General features: G+C 40.9%; 1 protein-coding gene across 6 annotated transcripts in view; it reads left to right on the forward strand.

Annotated features, from left to right (window-relative positions):
• LOC114355549 (long-chain-fatty-acid--CoA ligase 4-like) overlaps positions 1–24,516 on the forward strand; it is a 35,484-nt gene extending 10,968 nt beyond the window's left edge. For 3 of the 6 annotated variants that reach the window (XM_028308457.1, XM_028308456.1, XM_028308455.1), the window contains exons 2-8: positions 2,658–2,696; positions 17,217–17,352; positions 19,293–19,508; positions 20,931–21,108; positions 21,926–22,177; positions 23,231–23,449; positions 24,356–24,516. In XM_028308457.1, coding sequence (XP_028164258.1) covers positions 2,674–2,696; positions 17,217–17,352; positions 19,293–19,508; positions 20,931–21,108; positions 21,926–22,177; positions 23,231–23,449; positions 24,356–24,501 — 1,170 coding nt within the window. In that variant the 5' untranslated portion in view covers positions 2,658–2,673 and the 3' untranslated portion in view covers positions 24,502–24,516. Of the gene's footprint in view, positions 1–2,657; positions 2,697–4,905; positions 5,025–17,216; positions 17,353–17,864; positions 18,081–19,292; positions 19,509–20,930; positions 21,109–21,925; positions 22,178–23,230; positions 23,450–24,355 lie in introns of those variants that run through there. The other 3 variants (XM_028308454.1, XM_028308460.1, XM_028308458.1) reach the window with 3 other exon arrangements.
• Positions 24,517–25,390: the final 874 nt, after the last annotated feature.

The following is a 25,390-nucleotide window of genomic DNA, read 5'->3' on the forward strand; positions in this document are numbered from 1 at the left end:
GGTGGATAATTTATGAGATTTTTGTGTATTTTACTAATAACAATTGCGATGCCACGAACAATTTTATTTGAATATTTCTAGCGTATTAATATTACATTTCTGTTCCGTATATGAGCCACTTTACTTGATGGAATTGCACCCTTCATTTTTTTATAATGAAAGTTGCGTAGGCCATTAGCCCATTATTTGATCGAACGCGCTTTGTTTGAATACTTTTAAAATTATAATTCAGACCATCGATGATCAGACATCCATCCGAACACAAACACGGTCCACTTTGTAAATACAAAAAAGAATTCAAGGTGACCTAGTTTGTTTTGTATTTGTAATAGTCGGTCATCCAACGTTATTTGTTCAGTTCATATCTTAGTAATCTATCAGTTATTTATAATAATATGTTATCAAATGATGAACTTTATTCTTGTAAATAATGTTAGTTACCTTTATGAATTAATAATGAACGTTTTACAGCAAATTATACCTTCATCATTTATAATTATGTCTTTGTATGTAGAGATATAAAAGCTATTGCTATTAAACGAATTAAAATCGAATTAAGCAAAGAATATAAAATATTAATATGTTACTAAAAGCAGTATGAGAAAGTGACTACTGAACACGTACTGCCAACTACAGCTGTATCTTCAATTCGTATGAGTGACCCAGTACAGTTGAGGGCTGCACTCCAGCAAATTGCAGACAGCTGAGATAGCTCGTCGCAGTCTCACATACTACCGTCTAGATTGCACATGTAGTGTTCGCGCCGATTGTGAACTTTGCCCTTCCTGGTAGGGCTGCCGGTGCCACTAACTGGAAAATTACGTACAGGAAAACGAAACTAGGCGCATTTGTTGACTTATCGCATGGGTATTACTCATTGCGCGATAGCTGAAAAGCCATGGTAATTATTAGCAACCATAACACGCTTTAATAAAACTAAAAAACGTCGTACATAAAAATTCCTGACTATTTTGACAGGACTAAAGCGTTTCAGAAATTCTTTATTGATATTGCGAGTTTCTCTTCGATTCCCATGTACCTACACCTTAAAAAAAATTACTGGTGTAAAAGTCTACCACCTGGAGACAGTAAAGTTTGAAATTCCGTCTGAGGCAGCCCTACAAGTGCAAAACGAGACCTCATGTAACTAGAGCCGTGTTTATACTTCCTCATTTCTTTGCCCGCTGACCCGCCGCTATCGCTTCATTCAGTCAACTGAATGGGCGCAACATAATACTCGGTGATGCACCAAATCCTAGAAAACACACGTCAGCTTGTGAAGTCGATAACTACAAGTCACTAGAACAAAGTCTAGCTCTACATGGCCGAACAAAGCCTTTTGTTACGTGCCCTAACGAACGAATGACAATCTCACTGGCAAAAACATCAAGGCATCAGATGCCTATCATTATAACTCTTCAGAAGTCATCTCTTCCAACTAGGAGCTTTAACTGTTCCTTGTCATTAAGCTCTACATTATTGTATTATCTACCCAGTGACATTTATTAATGTTGTACTTATAATTAAAATAGGACGTTAACCAATTTACAACTCCCATGTGTCGTCGTGGTGCTCGCGTCTCGCAATTGGTTATAATTGAATAACCCAAGATCACGGTCACGCCACCACGTCTCCGTCTGGTTAAAAAATATGCACTGGGTAATTAACGCGAGTAATCAACGCCTCCATAGGTCGCCATTTCACGTTTCGGTCTAGCGATCTATGGTTTTTAGATGACTGGCTTATTAAAATTTAATTCAATACGGTGAATGGATTCGATCGAACGTAGCATGCTTTACTTTTACATTAAGTTTTTCAATCTAATTTTTTTGTTCAAACGTAGCTTTTGCTGTTTTATAACATAATCAGTATGTGTTCTTATATCTTGTGGTTACTTTTTGCAAAATAAAGATATTTCTGCCATGAGGCATAATTAATTGTGCAAATTAAAGTATGAATTTTAATAACCGAGAGATTATTTATTCGTAATTCCTATATGAAAATCATTTTATCAATAGTTATACCATGGTATGACCATGGTCCCTGAGGACCCTGAACCATACGTAACTTATAGTGGATAGATAACTGTCTTTGAAAATTTACCTAAAAGACCGAAACGTATTCGTATAAGTAAGTACACGTGATTTAAAATGTAATAAGTTCTTAGACATTTGATTTACTTTTCCAATTTTTGGCATCATAAGTTAAAACGTACAGACTGGTCGGCAGACTGAGTCTAACAATGCTATAACAAAACAGTGCGCATCGCGAGACCTCTACATTCCGCGATGACGCGGTAGCCACTCTTGCGCATGTTTCGCGCATTCGACCGAAATAGTGCGCGGGGGCTCGCCCCAGGCGTTGTACTCGACACGTCTTCGGAATAAATATTTATCGATCATTGTCCAGAGTATATCTTCATTAATAAAATCGATGCGATTAAGCGACTGCATAAAATATTATTAACAGCAACACAGAAGCATTTGTTAGTCTTTGCACGCCAAGTCATATAAATCTTTATTTAGGTATTATTATAGGATTTTTAAGGCAAGCAAATAGTAGTTCTCCTAGCCTACTAATTCTTTCCTTCTTCAGCAGGATAGCGATAATGCGCATAAAATGTTTTTGTCTATTGATCTATTTTTTCTTTGTTTCAGGTTGAAGAGTACAGAAATGTTTATAGACGAAAATGAGACGTAAGTTATAATTTAATAATCCATTAATATTAAGTTATCTCGATTTGTAAGTCAGAAGCGAATGAATGCTGAATCATAAAGAAAACCAAATAGCATATCTTTACAACCATCTGATAAGTTTGTTGTAGTAGGTAAGCAATATAAAAAATATATTATACATCGACAAACATACGTAGGACTGGGATGCAATGCATTACTGAACGTTTTAGTCGAGCAAACCTGACTCTATTCTGTCATTCCAACGCAGCAATGGAAGAACCATTTGCGCAACCAACCACGCGTTCAAACTATGTAACAGGCACAGTTCAACAGTCCGCAGGATACGTTATTTTAACTATAGTCGTTATGTCTACTCCTATAACGATCACTGTACGCTGTAATTATCGGTTACATAAGAAGCTCCTACCGGCCATTACCTGTTTATTATACGCTAGCCTCTGCGTTACTTGTGTTACGAGAAAATAGTAACTTGTACAGAAGAATTTGTTTCAAAGAAACTCACGAGAGGATATGAACACAAGCCAGGTTGTCGATCATATTGTAACGAAGCTGTTGGCCTTCTCTTTGCTACAGTAATGATGCAGCTGCTGGTAGTACAGCTTCGGACTCCTGGTGACAGTTCAGTTCAGCGAACCCAATTAAAAGAACAGGCGGAGTTCCTTTACAAATATTTGTAAAAAAAATGTGCTGAAGAAAGTAAAGCCCACCGCATTGAGTAATCAGTGGATCTATTGCATGCATTATTTCCGAGACGCTAAGCACGATAATTCGCGCGGGACTGGTTCTTTGAGTTGTCGATGTCGTGTCGTTGCGCACGCGCATGCTTGATCTTTTGCTGGCGCAATTGCCATAACTTTTCCCTTTGCATTTTACTAAAGTAATAACCTATGTGTCATAATGTTAGCGCTATTCGTTAGGGGTAACATAACTTATTTCTGGCTTGGAATTTAGCTTAAATCGATAAATCGGCATACTCTTTAAAAATGAATATTAATCATGAATATCATGATTTGACTGCCTAGAAACGATCGAGATTTTGAGATATGAGAATTTAATTACTAAAGAAAGATTAAGTAATTTTATCGGCATAAAAATAATTCTACATTACAACTTTATCAGATTGTGCTGCGCCGTAACTGCAAAGATAGTTGCTAAGTATAAAGTAATAAAGCTCCTGATTAAACTTGACTTTCACTTGACATTCATTATTACTTAAGTTATTTACAATATCTTTTTTATTTACACTTAAAATTTTAATTCTATAAACACTAGAATTCTCTTGTCGTAGGCCACTTACATTATTTATAGACTTTTCCGATTTATTAAGAATTTTAATCTCTGTTCTTTTAGCCCCTAAATAATTTTCTAAGAATTTCCAATTTCCCACAAGACAATGTCCCAAAATATTTTTTCTGTTATTTAAATTAACTATAATGATCTATACTAGGCCTAACGGGAGGCATATGCACTCATACGACTGGTCCGAGTACCTTGGTTCCCTCTAATGAATGACGCACGCAGTTGAAAACGAACACCATCTAATTCGAGGCAATGCGGTGCAACTTCGTAGTAAACGTGATGTTCATGGATACGTCGTTTGAGGTCAAAGTTAAGGTTGCAGCTTGAACTTCTAAAGTGGCCTCTATACGATTTCAGTGTTGATTTCTTTTCTAACGACGCATATTTAACTTTGGATGCGAATGAATATTTGGATGCTGGATAATAAATACTACTCACATCACAGTATCTTGCTTCTACTCTTACACGTGTGGTTTTGTTCCCCAGTCGACGAAGCGTATGATGTCGTGCTCGTGCCCTGCGTGCCCAAACAACTGCACGCAGTAAGATTTTATGAAGGCTACTGACAACGCCATTCTTGTGGCGGAGTTTTGGACTGACGCTGACTCTGTGTAGGTTTATTGTCGACACGACAAGAAGAAGTCTCTTACACTAATCCGCTTCGGTTACTTTCTCTCAAACCCTATTTCCTTATGGACTCGTAGGTCACTGCTTCTGATCTCCCGTCGGTGTCGGAATTCATAGAAATCTTAGTTAATACCTATCTAATGATCATAATGGGCAAAGGTTATTAGATTTGTGCCAGATTACCTGTTTAGTGATATCAATAACCTTCCTTCTTAGTATCCGTCTGGCCACATCTTTATCTGATAACATTTCCCTATCGGGGCAACATAAATAATGGCAGATATCATTCGATATAACTCCGCCGCTAGTTACTTGGCCGTTCCAGTTGCTCGTCGCGAGTGCCGTGAGTGATTACTTGTGTTGAGTTGTGTCTTGAGATATGCTACATTATCAACGATACGGGTGAGCATTCAGTTTAACTAATATAAATTCAACTGTAATGAAATGTTAATAACATTGATTATTTCACACCTCAATAAATAAAATAATGTGTAGCGATTGAGACGTATGAAGTGGAACATGAACGGATAGAATATGGATTTGCGCAATGAGCTGATAATATAAAAATATTTTTCTTGGGTTTTCCAGACCGGTACTTACTTAGAAGTTAAAATATTTATTTATTGCAAATATGTAACAAGATTTATTTGCGACTTTCCCGGACTATTATGAAATGATGTTTGAAATATTGAACAAAACAAAACACTACACACACTGTGTTACTGACAAACTTTCAATTTAGCAAGCATCGTTTGCTCCACTTGTAAATACAGTTACCGACTCTATAATAGACAATTTTGTTTTAAAGACCTAGGAGTATTTTTACTGTATCAAAGTGCTTATATTATTCTTCCCGAGTAACAGACATTAGCTTAAAATAAGGCCAAAATGACTTAAAAAATTGTCTCTCTCACTAGACGCATTTATGCGAAAATATTGGAAATTCCTTTCACCAATAAACTGCATTCTGCATAGTCCATAACGATACGAGTTATTATTTATGAAAACAACGTCGACCATTACTGGTAATAATTTACATTACAATACATATTGCAAAACAAAAACATTCTATGCAGATTTCACATAATCCATTTTTTTTTCGTACAAATCAAGACTTGGCGGGCACTGGCATATTTTTCAAAGCTCCGAGTGGAGATAAAAACAATATTGTGCTGTTGCCAAAATATTGGCGTAATCCTATTATGAAAATCGTTGGAACTTATCTGATCTGAAGAATGGGATGGGAAAATGTAGAGTCGTTTGCAGAAAGCAGCTCTCCTTTTTGCAGTGATTGTAAAATTAATTAGCAATAAATTTTTATCACATTGTCGTGTGTAATCGGTGATTATTTAAGTCACGAACTGTCACGAAGTTGAGAAAGATTTTAGTATTGAGTATGTGTGTCGTCAGCAATCATAGCCTACTCAAGTGTCATTCAATTAATTGGTTGCGATTTAAAGGTGTAAAATTGATTGATTTGCTCTGTTTAGCTGCTTTCGCTTAATTGCTCCTCCATCAAAAACTGTCCAGATGAATTTCATCTCATCATATTGATGGTTCAACTATTACGGTGTGGCTCGCTGGACATTTCTTACGAGTGTGCAACTCAGCTCTAACGGTGTTTCTTATTCAATATAAAATTGTCCGAAGAAGAGTGAATGATTCTAATGAAAAACACACTGGTAATTTCTCTGGTGCTTTGAATGTCAAAGTGGGCAGTGGTAGAGTTGGTCCACCATTCTGGATCTTCTATAAAACATTGTCATAGACCAAATGGTTCGTTAAGTGGCACTCATGTTGGCATTTCCCGCGAAACTGAAGTAGGTGCCTACAAACTAGTTAGTTGCCGGCCGGCTGGCCCACTGTTTACCAACGTGCTTCGAGCGGGTTCTGCGATGCAATCGGTTTCGGCACCCGATGGTTACGTGGCACAATGCGCCGATGCATAAAATTGAATCGGTATTGTTCTGCGCTTTCTCTATCATTGACATCTTTCGGAGAATTTTAGAAGTGACTCTATGTTTTTTGCAATTCTTTATTATATTTTAGTAAAATTACCACCAATTGCACCGAAAACTTTTGTTGCGTCCTGTCATTCTAATACTGTCGAGTAAAACATTATCCTATGAAAATTATTACAATGAGTAAAATAATCATAATCACGTGTAAGCGTCTGCTAAAATGTCTTATAAGTATGATAAAGTTATATGTAAATATCACCGTTGTGGGAGGTCGACGTCCCAACACGAAAAATACGTTTCGTGGCGTTCGTAGATAGTATTTACGGTAATAATACCCTACTATTTTACTATTTCTACTCGCCAGTCCCATCCGGCCTCTCTTGGAATCACGTCACGGTATAAATTGCTACAGTTATAAACATAGAAATGCTTTTCAGGTTGCTGGCTAATGGACATAGTAATGAGATTTTGATAATTCGAAAGTCGTCAACTGACAACTCAATGGACATCTTTCTTGTGGGTCAAGTGAAGCTTCTTTCGATGTAACACAAAACTCCACACCAATATAATACGTATAGCATTTAAAGGCATCATACTTACCCAAAGTCTCTAACCAATAAAATAATGCTAGTTCACGGCCATATCAAACATGTGTTTGCCGTAGTGTTAACAAACTGCGTCTTATTTACTAGCGGATACAAGTGTTGTGTATCACAATTGCTAGTTTTTTCAACCGCAATTTGTATTGTGGGACTTATTTATAAATCTGGCTGCTTCTTTAGGATTCCTGCTTTGTTCATAATGTAGAGTTTAAAAGAAAGTTACTTTTTGCAAACAATTAGAACGGTAAATGTTAACTGACAGAAGACTAAGTATCGATATTCAATTTTTAAGTCTACAATTAATACAAAGTTTGATGGGATCGTGCATACGATTAGACTTCAACGCGTTCTCCATTTAGTTAATCAGTTATGAACTGATACATAATCAGTTTTGATAACAAGTGAAGTTTGGGATGGTGTTATGGATTGGCGCCGCTTTAGAAATAGTCGCGCGAGAGCAAAGTCCGCTCGGCAGACCGCGCTCAAGGCCGCGACATTATCCGCGAGTAATTACCGTTACCAGTTATTGTTCACCTGCCATCGCACGGACAAACGACACAAGATCNGCAAGATCAGCTTTTAGTTCCAATTGTTCATTGGAAGTTTTTGAATTCAAATTGGAACGGATTGTTCAGCATTTCTTCTCAGCACTTGCCATTAGGTTTGTCTCGAAGCGCTGCTAGGGTCCAAAAGATAAGAAGACATGTAAAGTGCCCCTTAAGGGCTACCTTATTTTTACTGAAGTGCCACCAGTGGTCAAAATTGAATAAAATACTACTTTCTCAAGCAAGAAGCAAGAAATTAACTTATAATTTTATAAAAACTGGACCCAATTTCATCCTATAAACCCATTACTTTCAGATGAAAGAAATTAATTGGAGAAAGATTTCTCCAATTTTCTACGGATCAGTCGAGCTAAATCAAATTGATTTCTTTAGTAATGGTGTATTTTATCTGCTCTAGTCTATGTATGGTTTAAAATAACCTGTTGTGTCTAGGTCACAGATAACTACGAATCCGATACTTATAGTTCTGGATAACTTTTGTAAATAACTCAGATGTGTCCATTGCCGAAGCACATCGGAACGCCATGGGCATCTCCGACCCGCGGCTAGACGACCTCTGGCCTTGGCCCGCTGCCAGAAGATGAACCGACGGCCGCTAGCAAACAAATATCTGGAAGCGCTCACTGAAGTTTTTGTGCAGCGAAAGTTAATGAAAGTGGTACAGCCGGCATACTATTGGTAATTTTTTTCCAAAATAGCACTTATCATAAATACATAGATACTATGCTACAAAACTTAACGCGCAGTTGTCCAATATATTCGATTCTCACCTGATCTTTGTTGAACGGAATTCTTACAAGACTTTTCTAACGTTCACGTGAATTTTTTAGAAGATATTCATTGCCCTTCAGTTAAATGGTTCAATGCTCAAGTGCTTAATGTATCAGACTATGTACAAATAATCTACTAAATTATCATTTTTTTAAAATTGATTAATCAATTAAATAATTATGTTGATGATATCTAAATGTCAACCATTTTAGCCGTCCTGTTTATCTAATCAAACTTTGGCGCACATAGTAGAGTAGGTGTAAAAATGTAGTAATTAACACTTATTGCATTACGCAAGTGCGTTGTTTATTCCTTTTAAACCAATTTATGTAGATACTCGAATGTTACATAAAATATTGTACGCATATGTCTTTTCTATTTATTGAGAAACTCAATGTAGGAAATTTAGAGAATTGTAAAAATAATGTTTTTAGTTTTTACCACCAGCAGCTTCCTTCATTTCATCATTCATTTTCAATTTCTGTACTTGAACATGATTGAGCACATGTTCACTTGAAATGAATATTGTTATCTGTATTCTATAAATACAAATCAAAGTTCAGTAACATACTATTGATAGATCACATATTGTTACTGATAACATGAACAACCTAGTTTATTCTTACAGATAAATGCGACATTACGAGTGTGAAACGAAATAACTACTTTACTGTTTGTAACTTTGTGTACAAAACATCGTAACAATTAAAAGAAATGTACTCTGAAACGGCCTGAAAACTCGACATTCATTGGTGAATTTCAATATTTAGATTTAGATCAATCACAAACTTGTATCTTGAGTGGAGATCCATACTATAGTGTTGTTTCAGAATTGTATTGTAGACTCACCTGCACAGTGGTTGTTTTGTGCATATTGCTGGCATCTTTCCAATAACGCCACCCCTATCGAGCTTGGTGTTTAGTGGAACGACCCTCTTCATTACGTTCGTGATCGTGACGCGGACGATCGGTCTTGGTCTGTTTACGAGACAACTGTCCAACAACTAGGTTGCTGTTACGCCGTGTCGGCTGTGTTGATTGAAGTTCTCCCCTCTCTGCCTTATTCTTTCATTGCAAATTACTCTAAGGCCCAGAACAGACGGTGAAACGCAACTGCAATGAAACTGAAACTTTCTGATGATTCTGATGAATGAAAATGAAACTTAAAGTTTCAAACTGGTCGCGCATTGTATGGTCTCTCAACGGACGCTATGGCAGAAACTTAGATGCAACTCAAAAGTAACTAGCAGTTGCAGTTTCGTTGCAGTTGCGTTTCACCGTCTGATCTGGGCCTAAGTCTTTTTGAACACTTTTTCTAAGCGTCATAGTAATGGGAATCGTCTATTCATCTACTGCAACTGGGGGTTACCTATGCATTTTGATATGGCCACGTGTAACTAATACAAAGGTGACGGACAATGTTACCAGAGAAAGAGAGAGAGTTCGTAGTTAGCACAGTTGTAGTTGGTGACTGAGCAGCGAGTGTATTGGAGCGTTATCGCCCATTGGCCTTAATGTGGTCGCACTCCGCCGCAGCACAGTGCACTGCCACAAAATAATAAGGGTTAGAATGTTCCCTCATTAGTATACTAGATAAAAATATACAGCGATACAAAAATCATTTAAATTAGGTAGCGGTGAATGATGAACCGGTCACATAACGCGCAGTAAGAGAGACTTTTCATAGTGAACTGAAGTGTTACATTTAATAACCAGCCAGCCACAGCCACAAGCATGTAAAAAACGCCGATGAGATAATCAACGCTATGCAAAAAAAAAAAACAGTAAATCTGCGCATTAGACGTGGTCGTTGTGTGATGTTGACCAATATAACATCAACAAAAACGACATGATGTCTTACATTTTTGTAATAACGGTTAATTAGATGATTATACGTAAAATAAAAGAAGCCTTTTAGTATTTTAGGGAATGCTTACTCGTGCAGACGTCATAAGTCCCATTATTTATTTACTTGTGAGTAAAATGAACTTATCAAATAAATAATGTAAATGTTAATGCTATGGAAGTTAAAATTGGAATATTGATACATAAAGTTCATGATGAACATCATGACCTTCAGTGTTATCGCAGTCACGGACATTGCCATATGGACGCAATTGTGAATTAAAGTGTTTAAAATAACTTTGGAACTTGACTACTGAAATCACAGCCATATTGTGATCGGCCCTACCGCCTCTGTATTATGATGGCTAGGATTTCCTCAATGAATGTGATCGCGATCGCGAATCAATATTGCATAGTAGGTACTATGTATTGTATTATGTACCTTACACCTCAATTAATCTGCAACCTACATCAATTAACCATTTTCATGTTATTTTTTTTTAATTCATCAAGTTACTTTAACTTACTAGTGGCTTAGACCTACAAGTCCTTATTTCACTAACTATAAATAAACCTATGCATATTCAAACGCCTAGTTAACCTCACATTGTCTAGTTTTTAACCAAACACGAGAAAACCTTGCTGGTCTGCATGCTTCGCGGCATTGACTTACAATACGCGAACTTAGTATTCGCACAGAACCAGGAAAAATGTTAAGGTCGCTGCTTAGGATCTTTTAGATTAAAGTCAAAGATGTTATCTATACTATTAAAGAGGTAAAGTTTGCGAGGTTGTAGGGGTTAATATCTGGATCTTCTGAACAGATTTTGAATATTCTTTCTTATACCATTAGAAAAATAAGGAACTTTCTGTGACAGAACGAAATCGAAATCAGCGGACTAAAGTAAGTGAAGCTTAAATAGGATATTTTGCGATGCTGCTGTTTGACCACAATATTTTCATTAGGAATCGATCAGATTTATTGTAAGTGACCCTCTTTGCTTTAAGCAAGAGGACATCCAGCCAATGTACTTGGTTTTATTAAGGCAATGCTAACGTGCAGAAGTAGCCAGAAGTTTTCCTCCAATTACTGATGGAACAGGTTTAACGGCCATGTATGTTAACTTATTAAAACATTCTTTTACTAAACAAGGAAATTGGTTTACTGGCTAGGTTTTTCTCGAATACGTTATGTTTGTATTAAGTATAATTCATTATGTATTTTTTTATTATAAGTTGTAATAAATAATTATATTCTTACGTGTTCTATTGAAGTAAATAAGTCATAACGTAAACAACGATAAAAGAACAATAAACATCGAAGGATTATGTTGATTGTAGCCGCTGAAAATCGTTAAAAAACTTAACTTTATTTATGTCTTCAATTAATTATCTGAACTGGGCTCCAGACTACGTCCAGAAAGACATTAATTAACTTGATATGTCCAATCTCGACACCTTCAGACTATCAAACAAATTAAGTAGATAATAAATCGCTCTGGAAGTTTTGGAGTTAAGCTGGAGTTACTACTGTGTTATTGACCTGACTCTCAGACCACTCAGACTATCCGAAATGAAAGATAACGCTACGATGGTGTTAAAATTATATACTAGCAAAACCTAATAATAGTCTTCTAATAAACAAAATATGTGTCCTCTTGACCAAAATTTAGTTATTTAGATAGGTATCCATTTTGCAGAGTTCAGTGTAAATATATCAGCGATACGTGTATGCAGTAAAGGCTGACATTATTATGATACCCACTCGATGAGCAAAAGACCCAGGGAGCCATCAAATGCTAGGTCTGATCTAGGCTGGTGATGGTGATAAGGGGCAATTATTTTCAGACTATTCTGGGACAATTAGATGACTGGTTAAAGTTTAACCTGCCAGGTGCGGCGGTAATAGTCTGCTCCGTCATCTAAACTGCGGCAACTGAGCGTCCACGTGCCGGTAGAAGGTCGTTAATTAACTTGATATACGACGCGATCTCGGCGCCTCTCAGCTAGGGTATGCTTACATAGTCAAGTTNACAAGATCAGCATTTAGTTCCAATTGTTTATTGGAAGTTTTTGAATTCAAATTGGAATGGATTGTTCCGGCTCACTTTCTTTCTTCTCAGCACTTGCCATATTATGTTGTTTGTCTCAAAGCGCTGCTAGGGCCCAAAAGATAAGACGACATGTAAAGTGCCCCTTAAGGGCTACCTTTTTTTACTGTATGTGACATCCATAAATGCCACCAGTGGTCAAAAATGAATAAAATATTTTTGATTTTATCGAAATTCTCCAATGAAGGAGAAAAAGAACTGGAGCAAAGTTTTATGATACTTTTTCAAACCTATTATTTATTTTAGCAAGAAATTAACTTATGATTTTATAAAAATTGGACTCAATTCCAACCTATAAATAAACCTAACTTTCAGAATGATGAAAGAAATTAATTGGAGAAAGATTTCTCCAATTTTGTACGGAACAGTCGAGCTAAATTAAATTGATTTGTTTAGTAATGGTGTATTTTATCTGCTCTAGTCTATGTATGTTTTAAAATAACCTTTTGTGTCTAGGTCACAGATAACTACGAATTCGATACTAATAGTTCTAGATAACTTTTGTTAATAACTCAGAATGTGTCCATTGCCGAAGCACATCGGAACGCCATGGGCATCTCCGACCCGCGGCTAGACGACCTCTGGCCTTGGCCCGCTGCCAGAAGATGAACCGACGGCCGCTAGCAAACAAATATCTGGAAGAGCTCACTGAAGTTTTTGTGCAGCGAAAGTTAATGAAAGTGGTACAGCCGGCATACTATTGGTACATTTTTTCCAAAATAGCACTTAAGATAACTGCATAGGTGCTATGCCAATTGCCATAATGATTAACTTAACGCGCAGTTGTCTCAATATACTATTCGATTCTCACCTGACCTGTGTTGAACGGAATTCTTACAAGACTTACATTCACGTGAATTTTTTATAAGATATTCATTGCCCTTCAGTTAAATGGTTCAATGCTCAAGTGCTTAATGTATCAGACTTTGTACAACTAATCAACTAAATTATCATTTTTTATAATTGTTTAATCAATTAAATATGTTGATGATATCTAAATGTCAACAATTTTAGCCATCCTGTTTATCTAATCAAACTTTGGCGCACATAGTAGAGTAGGTAACAATGTAGTAATTAACACTTATTGCATTACGCAAGTGCGTTGTTTGTTCCTTTTTAACCAATTTACGTAGGTACTCGAATGTTACATAAATACAACATTTTATTAACAATTTAAGAGAATGAGGANGTCAAGTTAGTACCTAACCTACATACTTGTAGGGAGCGATTACATTAACACTCCATGTAACAACATAGACCCAACTCTTCAACAATGTATTTCACACATACATATAACCTTTTAGTCATTCTTCATTATTCATTGGATTTATGACGATTTTTATTTTATGTTAAAAATATTCTAAAATACATAACCTTGATCAACAAACAAATAAAAAAACGTTGACCTTTTAATTTTAGAATCCTACTAATATTATAAATGCGAAAGTTTGGATGTTTGAATGTCTGGATGTTTGTTACTCTTTCACGCAAAAAATACTGAACGGATTTTGATGAAACTTTACACAGGTGAATTTAACGCGGGTGAAGCCGCGGGCAAAAGCCAGTGTCTTTATAGTTTCTTTGAAACCTCGGATTAAAATTGGGTGCAGTACCGTCCCGCGCCGGGCCGCACCAAAGATTTTCGGAAAAGATAATACAACCTGTATTCTAGATTCCTGAAAGTATTATCACATATTATGATAACACACTCGGCAACAACATCGAGGTTTGTCAGATTATCCTATTATTGTAAATTCTGATCAGTGTTTACAATTTGAAGAAATCTGAAAAGCGTTTAATAACCAGGAAGATGTGAAAATTTTTACTGAAGTGAATTTCTGAAAGGATACTCAAGATTCTTGTTCAAGATTCTAGAAGATGCAACAAAGGCATATTTAAAAATAACCGGAAAGCGACTCTTTTGACTTACTATGTAAGATTGAAAATGGCTCAGCCAACGCTCCTATTATTGTAACATTTTAAAATGAACGTATTCATGAGAGGAACTGTATACAAGGCCTCTAGATAATAAAACAAAAGTGCATCTGGAGGACAGGCGCGCGCAGAACTCTCAACTCGACAATTGCTGATGGGAATATGGAGAATACTCTTACTTAACTGCTAACTACACACGAGAATACATTACTAAACATATTTCGTATTTGATTTTGCATAACCATCATTTTATCAGTCCACCTGCTGTGTTGTAATGTAATGTCTTTGTATGTTTCTTCCCACGAAATAAGAGACATAATTCTTAGCAAGCGCGGTTCTTCAGAATTTTCTTTTTTTTACATTCGGGAATAATATTTAAAATTAAATCACATCTGCACCTTAGTCATTAAAGCTTCAAAAGAAGTTTTACAGAATTTTAGTCATTACAAATACCGAAGTTGTCAGCAGGTGTCAATAATACCTATTTAAAATAATAAAACTAACTGACTAATCTTAAGCTCACAAGGGCTGAGTCAGTGATAACAAAACACTCATTAATCGGTATTTTGGTATCACGCCGCTGTGGGCGATTGTACCCGGGCGGCGCATGCGCGAGGTCACGGCCGCGGCGCGGGCTTATCAACGCATCCGCCGACACTGACCCGGTGCACCCGCGGACCGGGTGGAAGGGTTTAGGGCAAGACGGACCCATCTTGCACTGATGAGATGCATTGAGGGCAGGTTGCGAGGGGTTACCTTGTATTCTGTATAACTCCGTAGTATATTTCTACTATATCCTTCTTTGTCACATTCTAATATTAAATTCGACATCTTAAATAAACTGTTTAGAAGGGAGACAAATAAAGACTTTCATAGAGCTAATAGAGCATTCACATTCCTAATAAATGTATCACTACATCGCACCGAGATTTGTTTCACGGTTTTCTTGACTTTTTAGTCGATTTATATCAACTTAAATGGCAATAATTTGCACAGTATTTATCTACTGTGATATTTTTTTGTAAATAAAAATGATCCCCAGATGCCAAATTGGCAACTGGGGATTTCCAATGACCCATGACCCATTTGTATCCCTGCAGACGGGCCTGCACCGCGTAGGCAGTATGTAGCTTTTAATGGAAGATAAATATTGATACGAGCATAATTGCTTGCTTTTCGATGTAGCGCTAAAAACGGAAGTGAACTGTAGAAAACGTCTTAATTTGAAAACCAAATATTCTTTTTTAGTTAAATAAACAAGCAATTCCTACAATGTAGTGCAATACAAAATGTCTGAGATATTTCTAATTTTGATGAATTGGTTGCGTAAAATGGCAATTAGGTACTGGACATTAAACTAGGCTGTTTTACCTATTAAAGTTTTAAATGCTAGTTCTGGTACACCTTGATCCCTTTAGAACTTCACCGAGAGTAGCGTACTTGTAAGCTTTAAACTTATGTAGCGCTCATGGTTGCGTGCATGATTCTATATCTATTTCTTTCTTATTTCAAAAAGTAATATCAAAACTTGTTTATTGTAATAATAATGATTATTGGGCAGTAATTTTCCAATAGACGGTAAATCATCATTGATAATAATTCAAGCTTATCAATTTCAAATAAAAATAGATGCTTATTCATTTGCTGAATTGATTGGATTATTTGTTATTCATTATATTTGGCACGTGTAATTTAATATTTTTTACCGCATAATGACCTAAGAATTTAATCCATTCAAATTTCAAACCAGAAATAAAAAGTTTATGTAGTATCATAGGTAGGTAGTATTCTAAATGCAGGTGTTTATCGGTGTATTTAGAAAGATTAATTATTACCTACTATAAACGTTTTATCATAGTGTGATAGCACGGAATTAAAATAAAAACGCGTGCGAAGCGGCGCACGAGTGAAATTAAAAAAAACACTGTCATGTCACACCGTATTTGTCATGTGATCGACGTTAAAAACTTCAGAAGCAGCGCTGTATGTCGTGTTGTTTGCCCGTCATCACGTGTGCCCAATTAATCAACTCATGTTGATTAGTCACATTACCGAAACAACAACGTTGTACGAAGTACGAGTTATCCCTGACATAATGAGTCACAAGGTTATGATGGTCTTTCATTTATATGAAAACGTACCAACTGAATTTGAGAACCTCCCCCTTTTTGAAGTCGGTTACTAATAGGATCGACAAATCGTTCGTTCGTTCGTTTCAGCCAAATGACATTCACTGCTGAACAAAGGCATCCCCCTAGGTTTTCCACATTGAACGGTCCTGCGCTTCCCGCATCCAGGCTCTTCCCGCGACCTTTACCAGATCGTCGGTCCACCTAGTAGGAGGCCTGCCCACGCTACGTCTTCCAGCCCGTGACCGCCAATCGAGAACTTTCCTGCCCTAACGGCCATCGTCGACGACGATCGACGAATATAGGTCCCCAACCCGTCTGGCCAGCACATGGGGAGTGTAGGGCAAATCTTCGCCTTTCATCTGGTAAATTGGTTCGTGCTGAATTATTATTACTGACGGGATTGCTACCATGTACCTTAATTTTGAGTTTCCGATATTTCGGCACTATTGCAAGCGCCATGGTCACGGAATATGGGCAGACATATCGGTCTACCCTATTTCGCAGTCTTTTATTACGATTGCCTCCCGTACCACTGTTCAACAACTCACTATTTTCTCGCAATTGTTCTCGACACACAACACTTACAGTATCTGACCGCACTTACAGTATCTTTATAAGGCAGCCAGTCTTGTCACATTGAATTAGTGTTTAATCTCGTGTTTTGTCCGCAGACCGGAGTCATGGTGGGTGTCGGCGGTGCTGAAGACGATCCGGGCGGTGGCGTTAGTATGCGACATCATCACCTTCCCGATCCACCTCTTGCTGCAGAGGCCATGGAGGAAACGCGCCCTCTCCCGGAGGATTAAGGTAATATTTTAANCATTTTGAATTAGTATTTTTCACTAAGAAGGGATCTCATTCTCCCTCATTTATTATGGCACTTGTGGAACTTTTTTGGAACTTTTTTTTCCTCGTTGCTATTGCTTATTATATGGGCCTTGCATCCATCGCACGACACGTCTATATTGGATGGTGCAAAGTGCTTCGTGCGATCGGAGCCCATAGATCGTCTGGTGTGGTGGACCTGGCTATTCATCCAGTTGCAAGCGCCAGCAATACTTATGCTAGCACTGCCAGTGTCGTGTAGCCACTAGATAGTTTTTTTTTTGTAAAAGATTATTAGCAATCTGTATTGCCCAAATTACTAATAGTCCCATTAGCCCCTCCTGTTACGCTAAATAAGCTTGTATTACGAGTGGGCTCACACTACCGTTCGGCTACCGTGGATATGTTGTCCCTTGTGTCGTATTGCCCTGAAAAGGGCCTACATACTATTAAAGAATTTGAATCTGAAATGAAACACTTGTGTTGTCCCTCAGGCGCGAATCATCGACAGCACGAGCGACACGGTGACGGTGCGCTCGGTGTGCGAGCCGTGCGAGCTGCACGTGCGCATGGTGCGCGACGGCGTGGGCACCATGGAGGCCATGCTGCGTGCCGCCGCCGCGCGCTACGCCGCCCGGCCCTCGCTCGGCACTCGCACCGTGCTCAGCGAGGAGGACGAGCCGCAGCCCAACGGCCGCGTCTTCAAGAAGGTAGGACGAAGGGCTACGGGGGATGGACCGGGTACGCTATTGCGCTACATCGCGCTACAGGGGTGCGCTACACGGGTCACACTTCGCCACACCGCGCGCTACGCAGCCCGGCCCTCGCTCGGCACGCGCACCGTGCTCAGCGAGGAGGACGAGCCGCAGCCCAACGGCCGCGTCTTCAAGAAGGTAGGACGAAGGGCTACGGGGGATGGACCGGGTACGCTATTGCGCTACATCGCGCTACAGGGGTGCGCTACACGGGTCACACTTCGCCACACCGCGCGCTACGCCGCCCGGCCCTCGCTCGGCACTCGCACCGTGCTCAGCGAGGAGGACGAGCCGCAGCCCAACGGTCGCGTCTTCAAGAAGGTAGGACGCAACGCTACTATACCATACCGAGGACTAGCCAATGCATTACACTGCCCGACTATTGATGTGCCGTTCCCGAGAACGCTCTCTCAACTGAGAATAAAAAAAAATCAAAAATCAAAAATCAAAAATATTTATTCAGTTTAGACCACACGTGGCACTTATGAACGTCAATAGAAAATAATAAAAAAAGAAAAAGGTAGCCCTTATGGGGCACTTTACATGTCTCCTTATCTTTTGGGCCCTACCAGCGCTTCGAGACAAACATATGGCAAGTGCTGAGAAGAAACGCCGGAACAAACTCAGTCACCACTNTATTTTAATTACCCGTTTTACTAAAAAGGGAGTTTAATCCTAAGAGTGGGGACTTCTGGTTTTTATCCCCCTAGCCCCCCTTGGTTTGTAACGTCTGTCGGCAACAGTCCCTTCCCAAACCCAACCTTCGGTTCCTTTGTGTTAGCTAGCATAGTTTATTATTAGTGTGCTAGCAAATGGGTAAACATTAAGCTCGCCTGTTGTACCACTGTTTTTTTATGTGTGTAATAAAGATTTTAAATAAATAAATAAATAAATAAACAGCTGGATCTACACATCCACCGCGCGAAACGTCTACATTGGTTATCGGAGGGCGGAAGATCGTCTAGCATTGCTAGTGTTGTGTAGTCACTAGATAATAATTTGTCCCTTGTGTCGTAGTGCCCTGAAAAAAGGCTTCGTTTCAGCCGAATGACGTCCACTGCTGGACAAAAGCCTCTCCAAGGATTTCCACAAAGACCGGTCCTGCGACATAAAGGCTTACTTATGAAGAATTTGAATCTAAAATTAAACACTGGTATTGTCCTTCAGGCGCGCATCATCGACAGCACGAGCGACACGGTGACGGTGCGCTCGGTGTGCGAGCCGTGCGAGCTTCACGTGCGCATGGTGCGCGACGGCGTGGGCACCATGGAGGCCATGCTGCGTGCCGCCGCCGCGCGCTACGCCGCCCGGCCCTCGCTCGGCACGCGCACCGTGCTCAGCGAGGAGGACGAGCCGCAGCCCAACGGCCGCGTCTTCAAGAAGGTAAGACGCAGCGCTACGGAGGCTAGACGTACTTTATAGGTATGACGCAATGCTACAGGGGATGGGCCGCGTATACTATTGCGCTACATCGCGCTACAGGGGTTAGACTTCGCTATGTTGCCCGGCCATCGTTCCCCACGTGCACCGTGCTCAACGAGGAGGACGAGCCGCAGCCCAACGGCCGCGTCTTCAAGAAGGTAACGCAGCGCTACAGGGGATGAACCGAATATTCTAATACGCTACATCGCGCGCTACACGGGTCACATTTGGCTACACTATGCGTTACACCGCCCGGCCCTCGCTCGGCACGCGCACCGTGCTCTGAGAGGACAAGCCGCAGCCCAACGGCCGCGTCTTCAAGAAGGTAACGCAGCGCTACATGGGTAAGAACTGGTACTTCATTGCGCTACACCGCGCGCTACACGGGTCACACTTGGCTACACTGTGCGCTACGCCGCCCGGCCCTCGCTCGGAACGCGCACTGTGCTCAGCGAGGAAGTCGACCCGCAGCCCAACGGCCGCGTCTTTAAGAAGGTACGCCGCTGCGCTACTGTACCAGACTAAGAACTAGACCTGGTGCGCCACGCGGGCTTGATTTCGTTACGCCAATGCGTTATGCCGCCCGGCCCTCGCTCGGCACGCGCATCGTGCTCAGCGAGGAGGACGAGCCGCAGCCCAACGGTCGCGTCTTCAAGAAGGTAGGACGAAGCGCTACGGAGGCTAGACGTACTTTATAGGTATGACGCAATGCTACAGGGGATGGGCCGCGTATACTATTGCGCTACATCGCGCTACAGGGGTTAGACTTCGCTATGCTGCCTGGCTATCGCTCCCCACGCGCATCGTGCTCAACGAGGAAGACGAGCCGCAGCCCAACGGCCGCGTCTTCAAGAAGGTATGACCCAGCGCTACAGGGGATGCACCGAATATGCTAATACGCTACATCGCGCGCTACACGGGTCACATTTGGCTACACTATGCGTTACACCGCCCGGCCCTCGCTCGGCACGCGCACCGTGCTCTGAGAGGACAAGCCGCAGCCCAACGGCCGCGTCTTCAAGAAGGTATGACGCAGCGCTACTATACTAGACTAAGGACTATGTAGACCTGGTGCGCTATGCGGGCTTGATTTCGTTACGCCAATGCGTTAAGGATAATTTTCGTTTCGCGTTAACAGGGCGATAAATAAATCGGTGTGCTAGAAATCAGGATACATTTTAACGATTACATTCATATTCCCAACTAAAGACCCACCCTTCTTTATCTGATTCGAACTACGGTTGTAGATGATTTACCAAAAATATCATTTTTAAACCAACTCTGGTCAAAATCAAAATTCGTTTATTCGTGAAACATGGTAAATTACATATTACAGGTGTTAAAAATTAAGTCTGTCTTGATCTCACCTGATTTTATCCCCAGTTCAACATGGGCGACTACGTCTGGCGGACGTACACGGACGTGGAGCGCGAGGCGCGGCACTTCGGCGCGGGGCTGCGCGAGCTGGGCTGCCGGCCGCGCCACAACCTCGTCATGTTCGCCGAGACGCGCGCCGAGTGGATGGTCGCAGCGCACGGCTGCTTCAAGCAGAGCATCCCGGGTGAGTGCGCGCGAGCTCAGGCTACGTCTGACGGACGTAGAATGGGAGAAAAAACATGTCAAAAGCGCAAAATGTCAAATCCATAAAAAAAAAATTTTTTATTAACTCATTGGTTAAACTAATCAACAAAATTAAAACAGGATAAAAATATCATAAATTAATAAGATTTTTATGGATTTGACATTTCGCACTATACGATACTGCACTGCCTAATAAATACAGGACTCGGAAGCGAATTGTGACTTTGCGGCGATTACAAATAGATCAAAAAGGGTCGTAGTGGCAGGACTTTAATTAACTAGAACAAGCTATACCTCGAAAATAAATGAAATAAAATTATTCGCCGAAAGTTCAAGACTATTCCAGTAGTAAACTAGTGACTACTGTACGTCTGACAGGCGTATATAAATGGGAAGAAGTAACTGCAGCGAAAGCTAGTGTTATAGTTACATAAATTCATTCTCAAGCTATTGTCAGTTACTACAGTAATAATAATGTTTATGTGGAAGATGTAATTGCTGTTCTTCTCGAAATGCTATGTCAGTAAACATAACACAAAGGCTTCTTAAGAACAACAATTGACGATTTGTGAGTACCAATTTATTTAGTCCACACATTTTTTAAAAATATCCTTAGTCATTTTACACTACGCCTCTAGTGCCCAAACTAAGCAAAACTTTTACTATGGTCATTAGACAACTAGACTAGGTTTTGGATTTGATTTCATAGGCATTATTATGCCTACCTACATGGTCCGTTTTCGGGCACTCGTAATCATCCAAGACTATCCTCTAATAAAACGAAACACAAATTCCAGTGGTGACGATATACGCGACGCTCGGCGACGAGGCGATCGCGCACGGCATCAACGAAACGGAGGTGTCGACGGTGATCACGACGCACGAGCTGCTGCCCAAGTTCCGCAAGATACTGGCCAAGACGCCGCGGGTCGACACCATCGTGTTCATGGAGGACCAGCTGCAGAAGACCGACCGCGACGGCTTCAAGCCCGGCATCCGCATCGTGGCCTACAAGGAGGTCGTCGAGATGGGCGCCAACTCTAAAATCGGTGAGTTGGCCAGATAGAGAGATAGCTTGGCGTTGCGGGCCATTCCCGTCGGCCCCCCGCCTAAGTCTAAGGTTATGGCCGGATACTCGCGACACCCCCACCGTTTCAGTCCCACACACCACCCTGTCACTCGGCAGTGGTGACGGTACGCAAAGCATTTCCTCTGCGACAAAAAAAAAGATAGAGCGATATATTAGCCAATAACATCTCACTCGCTAGATCTTCAGTTACTCCATGATCATGGCGCTTGCAACAGTGCCGAAATATCATCATCATTTCAGCCACAGGACATCCACTGCTGAACATAGGCCTCCCCCAATGACTTCCACATTGCACGCTTGGTAGCGGCCTGCATCCAGTGCCTTCCTGCTATCTTTATCAGGTCGTCGGTTCACCTTGTGGGTGGACGTCCCACGCTGCCAAAATATTGGAAATATGCTCGTAAATAAAAACTATAAAGGTACATGGTAGCAATCCTGTAGATAACTATTCTTAAAATTGAGCATACTGCTTGTTGTATTTGCACAGCCAACTGTCCTATTTCCTGTAACTTTATTTGTTACAGTAATGTAACATAAAGTACAGTACGGTAACGTAATGTAACGTCAGTACAGTAACGTAAAGAATAAAATTAAATGTTTGTAAAAATTTTACAAAAATAATTTTGATCTATTCTGTGCAGCTTTCAATTTTGGAAAAGAGGCTGATAACAGTGAATGGAGTTTCTCGCACTGATCTAATCTAAAGCCTGGTCCGTGAACACGTAGAATTTTGTCTAATGACCCCAAGCTACCCATCCTTATCGCTCGCGCGTAATTATGTTGCTATCGCGCTCGCACACTCACTGCGGGCGTCCGTAGCACAGTCGCGACAGCAATACAATTACGCGCGAGCGATAAGGATGGGTAGCTTGGGGTCATTAGACAAAATTCTACGTGCTCACGGACCAGGCTTTAGTACCAGGCGAATCTAGTAAAATTATGCAAAAAAAATTGGAAATAAAAGTGTTCTTTCAAAGAATGAATTCTGACGTTTACTTCATGTGCATTACAGAGACGGTGCCTCCGTCGCCATCGGACACGGCCATCGTGATGTATACGTCGGGCTCCACAGGCGTGCCCAAGGGCGTGGTGCTGTCCCACCGCAACATGATCGCCACGCTCAAGTCCTTCGCCGACGCCGTGCCCATCAGAGAAGACGACATCCTGATGGGCTTCCTGCCACTTGCCCACGTCTTTGAACTCCTGGCTGAGAGCATCTGCATCATTGCCGGTGAGTTCAGAGCATCCACTTGCCATAGCAACGACGTAACCGCAACATAATCGTCATGCTGAAGTCCTTCGCCGACGCCGTGCCCATCAGAGAAGACGACATCCTGATGGGCTTCCTGCCTCTTGCCCACGCCTTTGAACTCCTGGCTGAGAGCATCTGCATCATTGCCGGTGAGTTCAGAGCATCCACTTGCCATAGCAACGACGTAACCGCAACATAATTGTCATGCTGAAGTCCTTTGCTGCTGCCGTGCCCATCAGAGAAGACGACATCCTGAAGGGCTTCCTGTCACTTGCCCACGTCTTTGAACTCCTGGCTGAGAGCATCTGCATCATTGCCGGTGAGTTTATAGCATCCACTAGCTTGGTATAGCAACTTGACGTAATTTGATCGCCACGCCGAAGTCCTTCGCTGATGCCGTGCCCATCAGAGAAGACGACATCCTAATGGGCTTTCTGCCACTTGCCCACGTCTTTGAGCTATTGGCTGAGAGCATCTGCATCATTGCTGGTGAGTATCTGAACAGTTATTGCTCGTTATATCACTCGAGTCCCTTGCCCATGCTATCCCCACTCGGCAAGAAAAGGGTTTCACCCTTGATATGCTTACTGACCGAGAGCATTTGCATCATAGCTGGTGAGCCTTTAAACTCCAGAACTGTTTTTCATCTTGTTTTGTCATGGAAGCCGTCTGAGAAGTCGCGCTTCTTTGGACGGTAGTAAAAAACCTAAAAGATTTAATACCGTCAACCGTCATTGCATCAATATGTCCATTCGGCTCGGTCGCTAAATTAGAGCACAACACTTATGACGTCTGTTTCTGTCGCTATCGGGACCCGTTTCCAATTGCCACACCGCCATTTAATTATTACCACACCAAGTATTTACACGTATCTTATATCCGCAGGCGTCCCTATCGGCTACTCGACGGCGCTGACGATGCTGGACTCGTCCAACAAGATCATGAAGGGCACGAAGGGCGACGCCACCACGCTGCAGCCTACCTGCCTCACCACCGTCCCGGTTAGTACACCATGGAATCAATTTAATTGATCGCCGTTACTGCCCCTGCTTGTAAACTTTTTGAACGCTAAAAGTGTTAATGATAGTTTTTTGTAACTTCTGCTGTAAATGTACATAGTTGAATCGAGTATAAAGCCTCATTTCAGACTACGATTGGTGTAGGTCTATAGTCTGGTCCGTGAGCATGTAGAATTTTGTCCAATGACCCTAAGCTACCCATCCTTATCGCTCGCGCGTAATTATGTTGCTATCGCGCTCGCACACTCACTGCGGGCGCCCGTCGCACAGTCGCGACAGCAATATAATTACACGCGAGCGATAAGGATGGGTAGCTTGGGGTCATTGGACAAAATTCTACGTGCTCCCGGACCAGACTATAGATAATGACAACGAATCCCAATCGCCCCAACTGCTGCTTAGTTATAAAATTTTTGAACACCAGTTAATGTTAGTTTTTTGCAATCTTCTTCAAGTAAATGTCTGCTGTAAATGTACTTGCTTGAATCGAGTACAAAGTCTCATTTCAGACCACGTCAACAAAACCAATGGCACAGTATTAGCGCTCATCGATTAGTGCAGCTTTAGTCAGGTCCTGTTACTGCAGTCAACTTGAAGTTCTAGAAAAACTTTTGCATTTGCACACATTAAAATGGCTCCACTGCAAAGCTCCTATCACTTGAAAAAAGTCGAACTTGAATTTCGAACTCCTATGTTCTTCTGATTAATTTCGTTGCGGGTCCAAATCAAATGACAGTTTAACTTTCCCCCGGGACAAAAATGTCTTTATTGGCGGTCAAGCTGTAGATCCTGGCTACACAGGAGTCGCAGCGGTGGCAACCAGTGGTGGCGATGGTCCCGTATCACTCGCTAGAGGCACCACCTAGCAAGCGTCATTACATCCTCCTTGTTATAGCCTGAC

The sequence above is a fragment of the Ostrinia furnacalis genome, unplaced genomic scaffold (genome assembly GCF_004193835.3).
Source record: "Ostrinia furnacalis isolate ACB-3 unplaced genomic scaffold, ASM419383v2 OfSCF2419, whole genome shotgun sequence".
Taxonomy (NCBI): Eukaryota; Metazoa; Arthropoda; class Insecta; order Lepidoptera; family Crambidae; genus Ostrinia; species Ostrinia furnacalis.